This window comes from Canis lupus, chromosome 22 (genome assembly GCF_048164855.1).
Source record: "Canis lupus baileyi chromosome 22, mCanLup2.hap1, whole genome shotgun sequence".
Taxonomy (NCBI): Eukaryota; Metazoa; Chordata; class Mammalia; order Carnivora; family Canidae; genus Canis; species Canis lupus.
The window spans coordinates 49721997-49741985 of NC_132859.1; the positions used below are offsets into that span (position 1 = coordinate 49721997).

At 47.9% G+C, this 19989-nt stretch overlaps 1 protein-coding gene across 3 annotated transcripts in view; it reads right to left on the reverse strand.

The window, feature by feature from the left end:
• Positions 1-315: 315 nt before the first annotated feature.
• ANO10 (anoctamin 10) overlaps positions 316-19989 on the reverse strand; it is a 228650-nt gene continuing 208976 nt past the window's right edge. For all 3 annotated transcript variants that reach the window (XM_072793564.1, XM_072793563.1, XM_072793562.1), the window contains one exon: positions 316-942. In XM_072793564.1, the coding sequence (XP_072649665.1) occupies positions 877-942 (66 nt within the window). In that variant the 3' untranslated portion in view covers positions 316-876. The remainder of the gene's footprint in view (positions 943-19989) is intronic.

Here is a 19989-nt window from a genome sequence, read left to right on the forward strand (position 1 = left end):
GGCAGGGGCCCTTGTCCTCTTCCTGGGATCAGGGTGCAGGGGAGGCAGCTGGCCCTTGGCCTGGTGCCATGGGCATGAAAGCAGCCCCAGTGGCCCATGCCAGGCCCCTTGAGGGGACAGGCTCCAGTGAGAGCAGAACCTCTTGAGTACTGCCCAGGCCCAGGCCACAGGCTTTGGAAGTGGCACACAGGTGCCCAGCCTCAAGCTGAGGTTCTCAGCTCCCCACCTCTACGGTTCCCCTTCAATGACCCAACCCAGGGTTCATCTCAGAAGGGAGGGAGTTTCAGTCCCCGTCCAGTAAGTAGGAGTCAGAGAGGTAAGTGTTGCCTTTAATAGCTCAGTTACTCTGTTTTTTGTTGAGAAAAGGGTCTGTTAACATACTGCAAAACAGAACAGGAAAGAGGCATTTAGAGCTGTCCAGGTGCTGGCAACACTGCCTGGAGGCACACACACCCTCCCTCTCAAGTGAGGCTCAGCAGGAAGCCCCAGACCAGCTCCGGGGGTGGGGTGTGTGTGTGTGTGTCTGGGGGGTTCACACCCTGCCCAGCTGCCCAGCCCATGGAAGGGCCCGTTGCTGTGAGAGGTGAATGGAGAGTGGTGGTCCCCGCGAGCAAGGCTCTGGGGCGAGGTCAGACAGCTGCAGCAGTGACAAACAGGGCCTGGGCAGGGGCGGGAAGGCATGGGCCGACTGGGGGCCCAGGAAGGGCCAGGTCTTGGCCACCCTGTCCCCTGGCCCTCACCAGGACACTGCACATGGAGGAGGGTGCCTACCACGTGGCATCCTTTCCTGTGGCCCTGCATGGGGTCAGGGTTCAGGGGCCACTTTGTTGCTCCAGGTGCCCCTCCGCCCTCACTCCAGGCAGCCTGGGCGGGCGCTTAGGCCTCCTTCTTACTGCTTTCCTGTGATTCCTCCTTCAGGTTCTGGGCCATGAGCTTCATTTGCTGTTGAGAGAACACAATAGTGGGTGAGCCATGCAAGCCTGAGTGGTGGCCCCCAGATGGTGGCCCAGGCTCCCTGGGTGATGGTGTCCCTTGAGCTCCATCAGAGCACACTGAACCCTGAGGAGGAGCCGGCGCACTCTTGACACTGCCTGAGGCTTCCTGAGAGTGCAGAGCCCGGGCTTCCGACCCTGATGAGATGGGAGCCAGGAGGACTGGGCTGGGAATGTCCTGTTGTGTGAACCTACTAGTGCACTGGGGATTCTACAGATACAGAAACTCGAGGCAGCTGGAATGTCCTTCTCCCTGGATCCCTAGGGCAAGGGGAGGGGAAAGGACAGAGTAGGGGGCCTGGAGTACTGACTTGGGGCCAAGTTCTTGCTCTGTCTCTGTAACTTGGTGACTCTGGAAAGCTGACCTCTATGAGCCTCTTTGTTTCCACATCTGCATAGTGGGAGCCACTGTACATTTTGCACGGTGGCTTTGGGGGGGGGGGGTCACTGTGCATGAAGTCCCTGGCCCAGAGCAGCTACACCGAAACAGCAGACATTTCACCAGCCCTCTGTCCCTACAGCCATAGGACCATCCCGAGCCATCGAGCCGTCCAGTACCACTGGGGACATCCTATGAAGTCCCCCTGAGGGCCAGGCCAAGTGGGAAGGGTCAGAAGGAGCCTACACCCAAGGACAAGGCAGCCTTTGTGGGGGAGGTCCCGCTGCTCCCAGTCCTGAGCCCCCTACCCTGGACAGTCCCCTAGGCCCCCATAGCTCCCAGCCCCCTCTGTCCCATGGGTGATGGAAAACATCACTCTAGCTCTGCCTGTTTGTTGAAAAAAATTAATAACTCCTTTGGAATTTGGCTTAAAATACACACACTGATTTTTTTTTTCCACACACTGATTTTTGATAACAGTTATTTACTGATGGGAAAAACAAGACTCTGAGCACAAACACTGCTGGTGTTCCAGGTATCTGGCTGGCCCCCCCCCCCACCCCCGCCCCCGGAAGCTCCAAGCACCACACCAGGCTGGACACCAATGCCACACTCTCCCTGTTTCCTTAAGAGGAGTCCTGTTCATAGTCTATAATCTGTCTTCTACTTCAACCCGATTTCCCCTTGTGAGGATCCTTTCCATCTGCAGCATCTCGGACGACCCCATTTCACTGCAGATGGTTCCTTGCTCAGAGCCTGGCCTGTCCACCACAAGGGGCACAGTGCTGGGAGCTTGAGGGCCACCGCTCACCCTATGGGCTGGGGAGGGGCCTGCCGGGCTTTTGCTGGTCCACACGGACACAGGATTTAGGGGATGGCTCTTAATGGGGAAGGGGACAGGTGGGAGTGAGCTCTTCTTGTGTGGGACAGAGCATTGCAGCAGGCCGACCTAGTACATGATATGTGGGCATGGGAGCTGAGGTGGGCCGAAGGACTCACAGTCACAATATCTGTACAACCTCACCTGCCAGCATGAGGCTGATGGGTTTATTTGGTTCACAGACCTGCAGAAGCAGGACTGCCAGGCCACCTGAGAATCCCCTAGAAGTCATGTTTGGCATTTGATCCCTCTTCTGCTGCTACTTCCTGTCCCCTTGTGAGCCCACTTTCCCTGTTCACTGCTGGTGTGAGCTATCCCCAAACGGGAAAACTGTTATTATTTCAGCCCGGATTCACCATAGATTCTTCCAGCTGGTGTCATTTAATACTTACGAGACCTTTTAAAATGTCTTTTTATGAAAGAATATGAATTTATTTCCTAATTTGACAGTAACTATAAGAAATTTAAAGGCTAAATAAATTTAACTAAACTAGAACTATAATGAGGATAAAATAGTCCCTAGCTTGTCATGGAATCTTCTAGCCTTGCTTCCTCAGCATTCCACATGGGGAGGAAAATCAAAATGGGTTTCCATCCAAAGGGGTCTGTAAGGCCCCCTGCAGGGTGCAGCCTGCTGTCACATGATGAGCTTGGCTACTGTTGGGAGCCGCTTGCCAGCAGGTGAAGCACTCCAGAGGTGCAGACCTCCTGGGAGTGGCATCCTGCTCCACAGCAGCTAGACTGTCAGATGGAACCCTCCCTTGATCGACCTGGCTCAAGGTGGGAGCTTCACTCAGGCCAGGGGAGTGGTTCAGAACCACCTCCCTACCTGCTCAGGGTGGCTCCTGAGCGCGAGGGATGTCTGGGAGGTTGTGGCTGTCTGCACTGGCTGTGCTGCTGGTCGCAAAGGTTGGAATGATGGCCAGGGACCCCACCACCTGCTCATGCCCCAGCCCAGGCAGCAGGAGCAGTCTGCCCAGGAGTACCTGTCCCTACAAGTGCACTGACCAGGCCCCTCCATCTGATGGGTTGGGCTGAGCCTGCCTACAGCCCTTTGCCTCAGTGGTAGGTCCCACAGGGCCTGATCTGCCTCCTGGAGCTTGGTGCCCTCCACAGAAAACTGGGCCCACGGTGGGCGGGAAGGCCTGTGCTCCCCAACCTTTTGCCAGTGCAGGACTGAGCACCCTGGCTTGAGGGCAGCAGAGGCCTGGCTTGTCTCCCTGGGTCTCCTGCCCTCCTCTCTGGACATGCTGAGCCAGTGGCAGAAGCAGAACTTCAAACCTGTGGCCCAAGCCCAGAGAAACACCCAAGCAGTTTAGAAGAAACAAGCTGCAGCAGCCTGCTTGCCACAGAGGGAGACTTAAACTGGTTTTGAGACCAGCGAGTGACACCCAGACCTGTCCTGTGCAAATGGGCAGACCTCTGCCAATCCTCCTGAATGACGGAGTCAGAAGCCACAGTGTCTTGAGGCAGCTTCTCTCAGGAAACCCAGATACTGTGCACTGCTCACAGATCTAGATCCCCTCCAGCTGCTGTCATGAACTCAGTGAAGAAGTACCCCACCCTCCTGGTGCAGAGGTGCCAAGGGGCTGGGCCCCAACCCAGTCTGCTCCCCACTTCCTCCTCTATTCGGGGCAGATGACGAGCATTGGCAGAATGAACTCCAGAAGCACAGACTTCCTAATCTGAAAGAACCCTGATTGACGGTTTGGTCCTATGGCCACTTAAGAATCTGGAGAGTCTCTTAAATGCAGACTCAGGCCTCTACAGGAACTCGTTGGTCTGTAGCTGGGGCCTACTTCTTTTGCTTTTTAGCAGCCCTGCCTGGGGAGATGTAGTGGGAAGGGGGCAACATAACCCTTTCAAAAACAAAAAACAAAAAATACCTTGGCTTCTTTAGGGATTCTTAAATTAAAACCTTACTAAAAATACAAGCAGGATAATAGCGCTGACTTCTTCCCTACAAAAAGCATCAGAATGAAGAGAATGAAATCTTCCCCAATTCCTGACTCATTAAAACACTCATGCTCCAGATAGCTCTTTAAAAAGCATAGACTGACTTGCATCACTATTAATAATATTTATAGGAGGAGCCTAATCACTAAGTGTGTTGTCCAAATGCACAGCTGAACATAAGAAAGGATGTAGAACTGGACCCATTTTTCCCTGCAGAGACGCACAGAAATGCTTCCTGAGACCTGCAGTGCTTTCTACAGACCTGAGATGGCCCCTACCCCCTCCTGGACTGGTCGCAGAGACTCTCTGGCTGAACCCACAATCAGCTCTGGGATCCTTCTATTCACAGCACTCAGGAAACCACAACCAGTGGATTACATTCCTGCCCAATCTGAAATCTGTTAGCAGCTACTCTATTACCCCTTCCCCTCAAAAGCAGCAACTACTCCCAGAGACAGCTCTGGGAGCTCCCGGCTGACAGACAAAAAGAGCCTGTGCATTCATCTTTTCCTGTTTACTGGAAGCTCCACTGGCCAGGAGCTGGCTCAGGGCAGAGCTCAGTGGCTGCCATGGAGTCAGCTGCTAGCTTCACAGGCCAGGGCGTCCTGGGGCAACAGGTCTGATAGGAACTGTGTTCTCAGGCCAGTTCAGGTCAGCAATGGCATCTGCAGCACCCCGCTCCCCCAAATCTTGCCAGCCTCGGCTATGCAGGCCTGGTGACAGAGCACTGGCATCACCGGTCCCCTACTCACCTCCATTCTGACTTAACAGGGCTCCCCCAGGAGGATTCTGTCTCTAGCTCTGGTGAGCAGGAAGGAGCAGAACTGGAAGCCTCCCTCACACACAGCTATGCCTGTGCACCCCCTGTAAGCACCAGTGAGGTTTTCTGTGTGTCACTGACCAGGCTGAGGCTAAGCAACTTGTCTTCGGTCATGTCACTAGAATCAGGGCAAAATTAAACAAGGGTCTGACGGTTCAGGTAAAAAAAGTAAAGAGTGGGACATTTCACAAAAACTTTTTTTTTTAATTTCTTTTAGTAATCTCTATACCCAGCATGGGGCTCAAACTCACAACCCCAAGATCAAGGGTTACATGCTCTTCTGACAGAGACAGCTGGGTGCCTCAATATTTTTTATTTGTTACGTCTAAAAGAAAGTTTCCCTCAAATAAGCAGTGTTTTGGACATATTCTAATATAATGATGAAATGCCCTGGGCCTGGCAATGCTTTCGGGTTCTCATAAGCCCCACAGCAGTGGATGCAGGGGCAGTGGCGCCTGGGGAACCTTGGGCATTCCTGGGGCCATGACATATGTCACCTCTCCCTCCAGAGCACCTGCTTCATTTCAACATCTGATGAAAACATGTGAAGGCAGATGACTGTCAGACACACCGGCCTCTGAGTCCCACATCCCCACCCCAGCCACCAGCTTTTCTCCCATGCACCCCATGTCAGGGGCCACTACCACTTGGTTGCTCACATCAAAACTTGAGCCGGTGAGGGGATGCCTCTGTGTCCTCCTCCTGCGTCTACAGTTGGCCGCAGGGCCTGCCAACCCCATCCACCAAGCACATCCACTGAGCCCACTGCTGGTCTCTAGGACTTCTTGACACCATCCCAAAGCACCCCAAGCCAGGTTTTTTTTTTTTTTTTTTCCAAGCCAGGTTTTAATATTTTTTTCTTTCTTTCTTTCTTTATGATAGTCACAGAGAGAAAGAGAGAGAGAGAGAGAGAGAGAGAGAGGCAGAGACACAGGCAGAGAGAGAAGCAGGCTCCATGCACCGGGAGCCCGACGTGGGACTCGATCCCGGGTCTCCAGGATCGCGCCCTGGGCCAAAGGCAGGCGCCAAACCGCTGCGCCACCCAGGGATCCCCCAAGCCAGGTTTTAAAACAGGGGACACACATGTGCAAACCACAGAGGCTTCCCATAGGTCCTGGACTAAACCCCAGGTTCCTCAGCCCCGAGAGGCTGCATGTCACTGTCACCCTCCACTGGAACTCCTGCACTGCACTCACATCATCTGTGTGTGGCATGTTAATATGAGGGTTTTCCCAGCTTCGATGTTCCCTCCTACCTAGCGTGTACTCTCTGGAGCAGGGACATGACTCTGTGCCCATGGCCCGCAGTGCAGGACCTTGAACTGGAGCCATGAAGAAGGACCACAGCCTGGAGCCCAGAGCGACAGCCAGTGAGACTGTGGTTTAGCTCCCACTGGGCATGACAAGTGACCTGGGAAATAACCCCCTTCTCTGGGTGTGTAAATGAGGCACGTTCCTGTTCCCCAAGTCAGCATCACTATCTGGACTACATATTTATTTGTCTGTCACACGCATGGGATCCCAGAGAACACACTGCAGTGTGAGCTTTCCAGTCCCAGGATTTCATTCGGAGTCCCAGTTACCTTACCTGGTAGTGATGCTGGTCTGGGCCCCTTAGGATTGTGACTCAATGGGAATAGAGATCTCGGATCCCCCCGAACCCCCCGAGGTGTGGCTCTGGCCCTGGCTCAGGTGGTCTGCGATTACAGCCAGGGAGGTGGAGGGAGGAGGAAAGTCAGGGCTACCAGGAAGCTTGCCAGATTACCAGCTTGATCCCAGCTGGAAACTAAAACCCTCCAAGATCAAAACCCAGCTCCAAAGAGGCTCTAAGGCCCAGGGGCCATGCTCGGTTCACCCAATGGGGGCACAAGTCCATTAACTGCACCAGCTGACTCTGGAGAGCATATAGTCAATTTAACTGCAAAAAAGTTTTTTTTAACATCTACTTCTTAAATAATTGAGTCCTGTTTTCTCTGCATGATGAGGTTTCAGAGCTAAATTTCCAAAAGCAGAAGTTAAGGCTCTTGGAAGGAAAATGCCACAGATACCCTGAGAATGCAGTATACTTTCTGTAGAGAGTGAGGGCCTGCAGAAGCAGAGGCTTGTTTCCCAGCTATCCCCAGGTATGCATTTATTCTGAGGCTTCTGGAATAGGGTGCCAAATACATTTGATTAGACACAGCTGTTTCTGAAACGTGGGTTACTAAAATGATCTATCTGCCCATGCTGTGAAGTTCTAGAGGTGGCTAAAAGGTGCTGAATGCAAACAAAAATGATAAAGCAAAACTGATGAGAGACTGTCCCACCTCACTGGGTTTGGGAAGTGCAGAAAGCCCTCCTCAGGGCTGCACATGGCCTCTGTCCTTCCACATTCCATCAGTGGGTTCTGGTATTTTTTCTGAGTTCTGGGCCCTACATGCAGACTGCATTTCCATTTACCCAAAATTCACATGAAATCACTAAGCAATGAATGTAGCAGACCCTTCATTGGCACCCAGGCTTTCAGAATGGGATGGGCACACTCCATCTAGATGGTTTACCATGGGCTGCGGACACAGGTAGGTATGTTCAGAGCACCAGTCCCATGCTTCATGCATATTTTCTGTAGCAGCTTCATGTAATCCTTGGCAGCTTATTCCCTGCCTGCCCATTTCCTGCATCTCTAATTGTGCTTATATCCAACCCTTTTTTCTCCTCCTACTTTATTGATACAACTTTTAATGTCTGTCACATTCTATTATTTTTGCGTAACTTAAATTGTGACCAGCAGTTATATCATAATACATACTGGATACTGTTCTAAAGTCTATGTATTTACCCATGTGCTCTTCAGAACCACCCTATGAGAAAATTACCATTATCATCATGCTAAAGATGGAACTGAGGACTGGGGACACTGAGAAGGTCACACAGCTCACAGGAGGCTTGAGCCCAGCCTGCTGATGGACTTTTGGCTTTGCGCTGTTTTAACATCACTCATCTTTCTGCCCCAGCCACCTGTGCCAGGAGCTTCAGGTTCAGCTGGATCACACTTCCATCTTAAGAGGGTCTGCTGAGATGGTTTTGATTCTTGGTGAGGCTTAAATTTTGTCCTGTCCTGTCAGAGATTTTCTGCTACATTTCTAAGCCAGGGGAGTCTGGCTCTAGAACCCACCACGCTAACCCCTATCCTGATCTGTAAGCACAAATTTGAGCAAGATTTTAAAAAGTTGCTTACAACTCCAGGAAGGACAAGTTAAATATTTAAAGAAGACAGAAGTCCTTGGCTTTTTTTTCTTTTTTAGAAGGAAAGGCCTCTGAAGGGCACAAGAACCAGAAAACATGGGAAATGCTAATTGGCAAAATCGCAAGTGCTCAAACAGCTCAAACACGGGAAGGCTAGTGACTGGCACACCACTAACAAGAGCATCCAGCACTGGAAAGAACCAGGACCTAAATCTGGCAACAAAGTGCAATTCACTGGGCATGGGAAGGAGAGTACACATATAGTCCTGCATCATTCAGGAACCACCAGGGTTAAAATAAGTGATGTCTCCTTCTTTAGATGAGGTGAGAAAACTGGTAACATGTTGCTTAAAAGGCAGCTGAATTGAATGGATGTATTTTGGACACATCCAGACCCAAGTGTGGAGAATAAGGAGAGAGGGCCCTGGAGGGCCTGGGGACCCACATCGGGGGATGGCACAGCAGCGGGCTGGGGGAGGGCGCTTAACCCTGCCCCCTTTAGGTCTGGGGTGGCACAGCCTACCATGGGGCATCAGGTCCAATGCAGACAGAATTTGTGCAACAAAAGTGTCATTGTAAATAGAGCTACCCTGTGACTCCGCAATTGGACTACTGGGTATACTGTAAAGATACTGATGTAGTGAAACACCGGAAACCTGCACTCCAATGTTCATAGCAGAAATGTCCACAGTAACCAAACTGTGGAAGCAGCCTCACTGTCCATCGAAAGATGAATGGATAAAGATGTGGTCTATGTATACAATGGAATATTACTCAGCCATCAGAAAGGATGAATACCCACCATTTACATTGATGTGGATGGAACCAGAGGGTATTATGCTGAGTGAAGTAAGTCAAACAGAGAAAGATAATTATCATATGCTTTCACTCATACAGGGCATAATAAGAAATAGTGAAAAGGATCCCAAGGGAAGGGAGGGAAACTGAGTGGGAAAAATTAGAGAGGGAGACAACCATGAGAGACCCCTAACTCTGGGGGGAAAAAAGGGTTGCAGGAAGGGAGGGGGTGGAGGGATAGGGTGACTGAGTGACAGGCATTAAGGAGGGCACATGATGAGATGAGATGAGCTCTGGGTGTTATATGTTGGCAAACTGAATTTAAATAAAATAAAAAAACCCCAAGAGAATCTACACTAAAAAAAAAAAAAAAAAAAAAAAAAAAAAAAAAGAAGTAAATACAGTTAAGTTCAAATGAGCCATGGGAAATCTCCAATAAACAGTGGTACCCCACCCCCCAAAATCTCATTTTAAATAAAAAGAGGTTGAGATCAAAATCAAGCTATGAGTAATGATAAGGAAATAATATAAAGATAAAACAATCAGTACTTCTCGAATGGCCATCCACTGTGTGCTCATGACCACATAAAGAGGGTGATAATAGGGAGGGTGAAGAAGACACACAGGATAGGTATCCTTGGCAAATCACAAAGGTCAGATGAAGGGGCCACCAATTCTGTATGAGAAAAGGGAAAAAAGCATTTTGTGTTTTGGCAGATAACCATGTAAAAGGAGTATGGTGGGGGTGCTTGGGTGGCTCAGTCAGTTGTGTCTGACACTTGGTTTCAGCTCGGGTCATGACCTTAGGGTCCTGAGATTGAGTCCCCTGTCAGCTGTGCTCAGCATGGAGTCTGCTTAGGATTCATTCTTTCTCCCTTCCTCGCCTTCCCTCCCTGCTCCCCTCCCCTCTCCACTTCTCTCTCTCAACTAAATAAATAAAATATTTTTAAAAAATGCATGGTGATTAGTTTGCCTCAAATCAGAGGATGAATGACTAAACTTTTTTATAAACTGAGTTAGGAGGAGGGGCAAGATGGTGGAAGAGTAGGGTCCCCAAGTCACCTGTCCCCACCAAATTACCTAGATAACCTTCAAATCACCCTGAAAATCCATGAATTTGGCCTGAGATTTAAAGAGAGAACAGCTGGAATGCTACAGTGAGAAGAGTTCGCGCTTCTATCAAGGTAGGAAGACGGGGAAAAAGAAATAAAGAAACAAAAGGCCTCCAAGGGGGAGGGGCCTGCGAGGAGCTGGACTGAGGCCGGGGCGAGTGTCCCCAGGACAGGAGAGCCCCGTCCCGGAGAAGCAGGAGCTGCACCGACCTTCCCGGGCGGAAAGGGGCTCGCAGGGAGTTGGAGCAGGACCCAGGAGGGCGGGGATGCGCTCGGGCTCCCGGGGACACTAACAGACACCTGCGCCCCGGGAGAGTGCGCCGAGCTCCCTAAGGGCTGCAGCGCGCACGGCGGGGCCCGGAGCAGCTCAGAGGGGCTCGGGGGCGGCTCCGGGGAGGGGGCTGCGGGGCGGGAGCAGCTCGGGGGGGCTCGGGGGCGGCTCCGCGGAGGGGGCTGCGGGGCGGGAGCAGCTCGGGGGGGCTCGGGGGCGGCTCCGGGAGGGGGCTGCGGGGCGGGAGCAGCTCGGGGGGGCTCGGGCGGCGGCTCCGCGGAGGGGGCTACAGGGCAGGAGCAGCTCGGGGGGGCTCAGGGGCAGCTCCGCTGAGGGGGCTGCGGGGAGGGAGCGCGAATCCAACAGCGCAGGCCCCGGAGCCCAGGGCGCCGGGACACAGCCCAGGATCCAGCCTCCCGCGGGACAGGCAGAGGCCGGGGGGGGGGGGGGAGGGCCCAGGACAGCAAGGACGCTCCTGCCCCAAGCTGAGCAGATCAGCGGCCCCACCCGGAGCCTCCAGGCCCTGCAGACGGAGAGCTCCGGAGCTACTGCGGGAGCTGAATCCGGGGCTCTAGAGCTGGCCCCGCCACTGGGGTTGTTCCTCCTGGGGCCTCACGGGGTAAACAACCCCCACTGAGCCCTGCACCAGGCAGGGGGCAGAGCAGCTCCCCCAAGTGCTAACACCTGAAAATCAGCACAGCAGGCCCCTCCCCCAGGAGACCAGCTAGACGGACTAGTTCCAGGGAAGTCAAGGGATTTAAAGTATACAGAATCAGAAGATACTCCCCCGTGGTTTTTTTTTTTTTTTTTTTTATTTCTGTTTGCTTCCCCCACCCTTTTTTTCCTTTCTTTTTCTCTTTTTCTTCTCTTTTTGTCTTCCTTTTTTCTTTTTCTCTTTTCTTTCCTTCTTTCTCTCCTCTCTTTTTCTCCTTTTCCCAATACAACTTGTTTTTGGCCACTCTGCACTGAGCAAAATGACTAGAAGGAAAACCTCACCTCAAAAGAAAGAATCAGAAACAGTCCTCTCTCCCACAGAGTTACAAAATCTGGATTACAATTCAATGTCAGAAAACCAATTCAGAAGCACTATTATACAGCTACTGGTGGCTCTAGAAAAAAGCATAAAGGACTCAAGAGACTTCATGACTGCAGAATTTAGATCCAATCAGGCAGAAATTAAAAATCAACTGAATGAGATGCAATCCAAACCAGAAGTCCTAACGATGAGGATTAACGAGGTGGAAGAACGAGTGAGTGACAGAGAAGACAAGTTGATGGCAAAGAGGGAAACTGAGGAAAAAAGAGACAATTAAAAGACCATGAGGATAGATTAAGGGAAATAAACAACAGCCTGAGGAAGAAAAACCTACATTTAATTGGGGTTCCTGAGGGCGCCAAAAGGGCCAGAGGGCCAGAATATGTATTTGAACAAATCATAGCTGAAAACTTTCCTAATCTGGGAAGGGAAACAGGCATTCAGATCCAGGAAATAGAGAGACCCCCCCCCCCCTAAAATCAATAAAAACCGTTGAACACCTCGACATTTAATAGTGAAGCTTGCAAATTCCAAAGATAAAGAGAAGATCCTTAAAGCAGCAAGAGACAAGAAATCCTTGACTTTTATGGGGAGGAGTATTAGGGTAACAGCAGACCTCTCCACAGAGACCTGGCAGGCCAGAAAGGGCTGGCAGGATATATTCAGGGTCCTAAATGAGAAGAACATGCAACCAAGAATACTTTATCCAGCAGGGCTCTCATTCAGAATGGAAGGAGAGATAAAGAGCTTCCAAGACAGGCAGGAACTGAAAGAATATGTGACCTCCAAACCAGCTCTGCAAGAAATTTTAAGGGGGACTCTTAAAATTCCCCTTTAAGAAGAAGTCCAGTGGAACAATCCACAAAAACAAGGACTGAATAGATATCATGATGACACTAAACTCATACCTTTCTTCTTTTTTTTTTTTTTTTAAACTCATACCTTTCAACAGTAACTCTGAACGTGAACGGGCTTAATGACCCCATCAAAAGGCGCAGGGTTTCAGACTGGATAAAAAAGCAGGACCCATCTATTTGCTGTCTACAAGAGACTCATTTTAGACAGAAGGACACCTACAGCCTGAAAATAAAAGGTTGGAGAACCATTTACCATTCGAATGGTCCTCAAAAGAAAGCAGGGGTAGCCATTCTCATATCAGATAAACTAAAATTTACCCCGAAGACTGTAGTGAGAGATGAAGAGGGACACTATATCATACTTAAAGGATCTATCCAACAAGAGGACTTAACAATCCTCAATATATACGCCCCAAATGTGGGAGCTGCCAAATATATCAATCAATTAACAACCAAAGTTAAGATATACTTAGATAATAATACACTTATACTTGGTGACTTCAATCTAGCACTTTCTATACTTGATAGGTCTTCTAAGCACAACATCTCCAAAGAAACAAGAGCTTTAAATGATACACTGGACCAGATGGATTTCATAGATATCTACAGAACTTTACATCCAAACTCAACTGAATACACATTCTTCTCAAGTGCACATGGAACTTTCTCCAGAATAGACCACATACTGGGTCACAAATTGGGTCTGAACTGATACCAAAAGATTGGGATCATCCCCTGCCTATTCTCAGACCATAATGCCTTGAAATTAGAACTAAATCACAACAAGAAGTTTGGAAGGACCTCAAACACGTGGAGGTTAAGGACCATCCTGCTAAAAGATGAAAGGGTCAATCAAGAAATTAAGGAAGAATTAAAAAGATTCATGGAAACTAATGAGAATGAAGATACAACCATTCAAAATCTTTGGGATGCAGCAAAAGCAGTCCTGAGGGGGAAATACATCCCAATACAAGCATCCATTCAAAAACTGGAAAGAACTCAAATACAAAAGCTAACCTTACACATAAAGGAGCTAGAGAAAAAAGAGCAAATAGATCCTACACCCAGCAGAAGAAGAAACTTAATAAAGATTTGAGCAGAACTCAACGAAATCGAGACCAGAAGAACTCTGGAACAGATCAACAGAATCAGGAGTTTGTTCTTTGAACGAATTAATAAGATAGGTAAACCATTAGCCAGCCTTATTAAAAAGAAGAGAGAGAAGACTCAAACTAATAAAATCATGAATGAGAAAGGAGAGATCACTACCAACACCAAGGAAATACAAAAGATTTTAAAAACATATTATGAACAGCTATACGCCAATAAATTAGGCAATCTAGAAGAAATGGATGCATTCCTGGGAAGCCACAAACTACCAAAACTGGAACAGGAAGAAATAGAAAACCTGAACAGGCCAATAACCAGGAAGGAAATTGAAGCAGTCATACAAAACATCCCAAGACACAAAAGTCCAGGGCCAGATGGCTTCCCAGGGAAATTCTATCAAACGTTTAAAGAAGAAACCGTACCTATTCTACTAAAGCTGTTTGGAAAGATAGAAAGAGATGAAGTACTTCCAAATTCATTCTATGAGGCCAGCATCACCTTAATTCCAAAACCAGACAAAGACCCCACCAAAAAGGAGAATTACAGACCAATATCCCTGATGAACATGGATGCAAAAATTCTCAACAAGAACTAGCCAATAGGATCCAACAGTACATTAAGAAAATTATTCACTATGACCAAGGAGGATTTATCCCCGGGACACAAGGCTGGTTCAACATTCGTAAAACAATCAATGTGATTCATCATATCAGCAAGAGAAAAACCAAGAACCATACGATCCTCTCATTAGATGCAGAGAAAGCATTTGACAAAATACAGCATCCATTCCTGATCAAAACTCTTCAGAGTGTAGGGATAGAGGGAACATTCCTCAACATCTTAAATGCCATCTACGAAAAGCCCACAGCAAATATCATTCTCAATGGGGAAGCACTGGGAGCCTTTCCCCTAAGATCAGGAACAAGACAGGGATGTCCACTCTCACCACTGCTATTCAACATAGTACTGGAAGTCCTAGCCTCAGCAGTCAGACAACAAAAGCCATTAAAGGCATTCAAATTGGCAAAGAAGAAGTCACTCTCCCTCTTCACCAATGACATGACACTCTACATAGAAAACCCAAAAGCCTCCACCCCAAGATTGCTAGAACTCATACAGCAATTTGGTAGCGTGGCAGGATACAAAATCAATGCCCAGAAATCAGTGGCATTTCTATACACTAACAATGAGACTGAAGAAAGAGAAATTAAGGAGTCAATCCCATTTACAATTGCACCCAAAAGCATAAGATACCTAGGAATAAACCTAACCAAAGAGGTAAAGGATCTATACCCTAAAAACTATAGAACACTTCTGAAAGAAATTGAGGAAGACACAAAGAGATGGAAAAATATTCCATGCTCATGAATTGGCACAATTAATATTGTGAAAATGTCAATGTTACCCAGGGCAATGTACACGTTTAATGCAATCCCTATCAAAATACCATGGACTTTCTTCAGAGAGTTAGAACAAATTATTTTAAGATTTGTGTGAATCAGAAAAGATCCCAAATAGCCAGGGGAATTTTAAAAAAGAAAACCGTATCTGGGGGCATCACAATGCCAGATTTCAGGTTGTACTACACAGCTGTGGTCATCAAGACAGTGTGGTGCTGGCACAAAAACAGACACATAGATCAATGGAACAGAAGAGAGAACCCAGAAGTGGACCCTCAACTTTATGGTCAACTAATATTCGATAAAGGAGGAAAGACTATCCACTGGAAGAAAGACAGTCTCTTCAATAGATGGTGCTGGGAAAATGGGACATCCACGTGCAGAAGAATGAAACTCGACCACTCTCTTGCACCATACACAAAGATAAACTCAAAATGGATGAAAGATCTAAACGTGAGACAAGATTCCATCAAAATCCTAGAGGAGAACACGGGCAACACCCTTTTTGAACTCGGCCACAGTAACTTCTTGCAAGATACATCCACGAAGGCAAACGAAACAAAAGCAAAAATGAACTATTGGGACTTCATCAAGATAAGAAGCTTTTGCACAGCAAAGGATACAGTCAACAAAACTAAAAGACAACCTACAGAATGGGAGAAGATTTTTGCAAATGAAGTATCAGATAAAGGGCTAGTTTCCAAGATCTATAAAGAACTTCTTAATAAACTCAACAGCAAAGAAACAAACAATCCAATCATGAAATGGGCAAAAGACATGAAGAGAAATCTCACAGAGGAAGACATAGACATGGCCAACAAGCACATGAGAAAATGCTCTGCATCACTTGCCATCAGGGAAATACAAATCCAAACCACAATGAGATACCACCTCACCCCAGTGAGAATGGGGAAAATTAACAAGGCAGGAAACCACAAATGTTGGAGAGGATGCGGAGAAAAGGGAACCCTCTTACACTGTTGGTGGGAATGTGAACTGGTGCAGCCACTCTGGAAAACTGTGTGGAGGTTCCTCAAAGAGTTAAAAATAGACCTGCCCTATGACCCAGCAATTGCACTGTTGGGGATTTACCTCAAAGATACAGATGCAATGAAATGCCGGGACACCTGCACCCCGATGTTTCTAGCAGCAATGTCCACAATAGCCAAACTGTGGAAGGAGCATCGGTGTCCATCGAAAGATGAATGGATAAAGAAGATGTGGTTTATGTATACAATGGAATATTCCTCAGCCATTAGAAACGACAAATACCCACCATTTGCTTCAACATGGATGGAACTGGAGGGTATTATGCTGAGTGAAGTAAGTCAATCGGAGAAGGACAAACATTATATGGTCTCATTCATTTGGGGAATGTAAATAATAGTGAAAGGGAATACAAGGGAAGGGAGAAGAAATGTGTGGGAAATATCAGAAAGGGAGACAGAACATGAAGACTCCTAACTCTGGGAAACGAACTAGGGGTGGTGGAAGGGGAGGAGGGTGGGGGGTGGGGGTGAATGGGTGACGGGCACTGAGGGGGGCACTTGATGGGATGAGCACTAGGTGTTATTCTGTATGTTGGCAAATTGAACACCAATAAAAAATGAATTTATTATAAAAAAATTAACTGAGTTAGTTTTCTAAGGCATCTTTCACTGAAATAACTAGATCTCTAGGGGTAATGTTACTTTGTACAGTGAAGTGAAGGAGGCAATCCTCCATCCCCTCCCTCTGCTACAGTATGGTCCAGGGCTATTTATCAGAAGAGATGGAGGTGGAGGATCTGATTGCTTTTCATCAGCCCATGATACTGGCACACCAGTGATGTCACTTTACCAAGCTCTTCAGATCACCCAGATGACTGAGTGTCTGGTCGGCATGAGGAACTTCTAGGACAAAACTTTCAGTGTCACCTGCTCAGGAAATGGCCCACTCCTGATCTGACCACAGGAAAGATGTGCTAGAGCCATCAGGATGTAACTCCCTTTGTCTTGAAGCCCTGGGAGCTAAGGAGGGAGGCAGTGTTCTTTTCTCACTGCAAAAGCTTACACACAGGTCACCAGGGTCCTTTAGGAGATGAGTCCCAGGGGGGTTTGTGACCAGCCAACTAAATGTCAACCTGGTCAGTTCTCATGTTTATCTGCAGGTCCTAGGTTGATAGGCAGGGACATCCCAGGGCTCAGGGTTCAGGCTGTGAGTGGAGCAGGAGACAGGCCAGAGGACACACGCAGAGGGAAAAAAGAACAGTAATCACCAGTGGCTGCTTCAAAGAACATTCCCACCAGCTCCTTCAGTGGAAGCCGTGGCTAGGCAGCATTTAGACAGAGACCCAGCAACTGAAACTTCAGTACTGGGTTGGGCCAAGGTGACACACAAAGGCTTAGGAGCCCAAAGAATAGAAATAAATACTACTGATTAACCAGGGAAATCAAAGGTCTCTAACAGGATCCCAACTGGGGGTGAAGGGGTGGTGTGGCGGTCGGTCAGAGGGAACCCAGAGCGCTCATCGGGAGTCCGGAGTCAAGGGGTCGTAGGATCAGGATTTCGCTGTGGCATGAAGCAAAACCCAGACAATTTAGAAAATAAAGGGCTGAGGTAAACGGTCCCCTGAATTAAATGTAGGAGACAGTCTACTGCCCACACTGGGGTTTCAACCAAAGCTTTTTTTTTCAAATTTAAAATAAACATTTTACTTAAATATTAAGGGGAGAATAACCTTTAATCTAAGAAAACAGTGCCATCGCTACGAACCAGGAGAGAGACAATGGCTACACAGGGCGAGCTGCCATCTTCTGCCCCAAGAGGTCCCTGTACCCTTTCTGTGCACCTGCCATGGGGACCCCGGGGGTGTGCAGGCACGGAAAGGGCTCCCATCTGCTGCAGAGTGGTTCCAGCCTTCAGACACACCTCACCCATCACCAAAGACAAGAAAGATGCTAGTAAAACACAGGCCCAACCTCAGGCCACACAGAGAGCACAGTGCCACCCCCCGCCTTTAGGATCTTCCCAGGGTAGTGAGGTTGTTTCTCTCCATCTAAACACTGTATGGCTCTTTGATAAACACAGACATCACTATCCTCCATCAATCTAGTATTTCACAATCAATAATATGACTAAAACAAAACCAACAGTTATAACATTGACTATGATTTTTACAACTCCACATTGCCTCCATTTCCTAAGAGACTGGCATGTTCCCTACACTCTGGGGGGCAGGGCCCCATCCCCAGCAGGTAAGAATAGCAGCCTTAGGTCCCTTGGTGGGGGCCAGCAGGACTGCCACCATAGGTGCCCTTCCTGAGAAGCCTGGGCAAAGCTGGAGCCAGGGATGGTCTACTCGATCACATTTGATCTTATTCTCCAACAAAAACATCGTCCGCAGAAAGCAGGCACTCTAGCCTTCATTCACTTGACACCTCTTTCCCTCAGAGCAGCTAAATATCTCCTTATTCTCATCTATAAACCTCATTAAATAGAAAAATTCCTGCTTTTCACATCTTTTATTTCACTTTACTTTCTATCACTTTATATCCCCTCCTGGGTGAGTGGCTGCAATTGTAACTAACACTGACGGCTAAAAACAGGTGATGGGAATCACTGAACACACGTCACTGCTGTATCACAGGGTCTTTAGCACATCTGGGCTGTCAGTGTTTCCTGAAACCTAGAACTTAAGTGACACAACGCTGTCTCAGTTGGTGACAACAGGCCATTGAAATCCATCCATAGCACCAAACTACCTCTGCCCAACCACTATCTTTCCATGAACTCTCTTCCAGGTGGAGGGGTCCAGGTCAGACTCTGTAACAGTTGGAGTCAGTAGTAGCCTGGATGATTTTTTTTAAGTTCATGTTTATTTTTTATACTGTTTAAAAATATAATACAGACATGAAGTTCATCACTTCTGTGAGGAAGAAAGTTTTTTCTTTTTGCAAATGTCTTTGAGCCCAAAGAAATCTAAGACCCTTGTGTGACCAGAACACAGAGTCTGGATTAAGAAACGAGCATTCATGGCTGACACCCCACATACAGTCTAGTCAGACCACGTCAGGTTTCTCCCGAATGTGCTCATGCTTAGGGGGAGACGTGGCCTGGTACGTGTTGGTGTTATATGAGCCGAGATGGGGTTTTCCAAATTGCAATGATTACAGAGTTTCACTGGAATTAATTATGGAACCAATCCACGCTTAGCCACTTAGTGCATTATACATGTACCCCATGGGCCTTGAAGAGTAGTGCTCCCAGGTACCAGTAGGGCACTGAAAGGCAGCAGGTACAAATGCATGGGAAAATCCCTGTTTTTGACCATATTCCAAAGGTTCTTTTGGATTCTCTCCAAAATAACAGAAATATAATAACAGCTACTTTATTATTCTGTATGTAATACCACAGGTTCAATTTGTCCATCTAATGGAAATACAAAAGTTCTGATTGTTCTTGGGCCCTAATTGCACAGATGTACTTAGAAGATGTTCTTGGTTCTTTGGATGAGGCCAATTCAGGTGTACTTTGGTTAAAAAAAAAAAAAAAAAAGTTTGCAAATTCAGAGAAAAGCTAGGACTAAAATGTTGCAGTTCTGTCTACATACCACATTCAGATGAGCACGTCAAAGAGAGAGAGAGAAGTTGTAAAACGGCACTTCACGAGGCTCCTAAAAATCACTGCAAAAGTTAGCACCAAATACTTCATTCCAACTCCATCTGGTTCTACTCATTGCTTCCAGGTCTAAAAATGTGGCTGCATTTCATGCTGTTTTGAGCAGCAATGGCTTCCTCCCATTTCCATCACACACTTTTCAGAATCTGGAAAGTTCTAGAAAGATGGGAATCCAGCCTGTGTGATCAGTGCCATATTTAGTGTGACCTTTGGAAGAGATCACAGTCACGGTTTGGGTGAAGCTGTCAGCCAGCACAATCCTGCCTAAGTCACAGGGCTGCTGCAATGTCTAACCAAGTCCTGGTATCTAGAATATCAGGACTCTGTCTCCTTGCTTTGCTGTTTAGAAACACGAGCTGGCCCACCTAATAGGTGTTGAATTAAACATGCCTTCAAATATTTAGTTCCTCCTCTACTATTACTGCTGTGTCTCTGTGTGAAGCCAAGAACAGCAGAGAGCATAAGAGATAAGCTGTTTGCTGACAGGGGAACCCC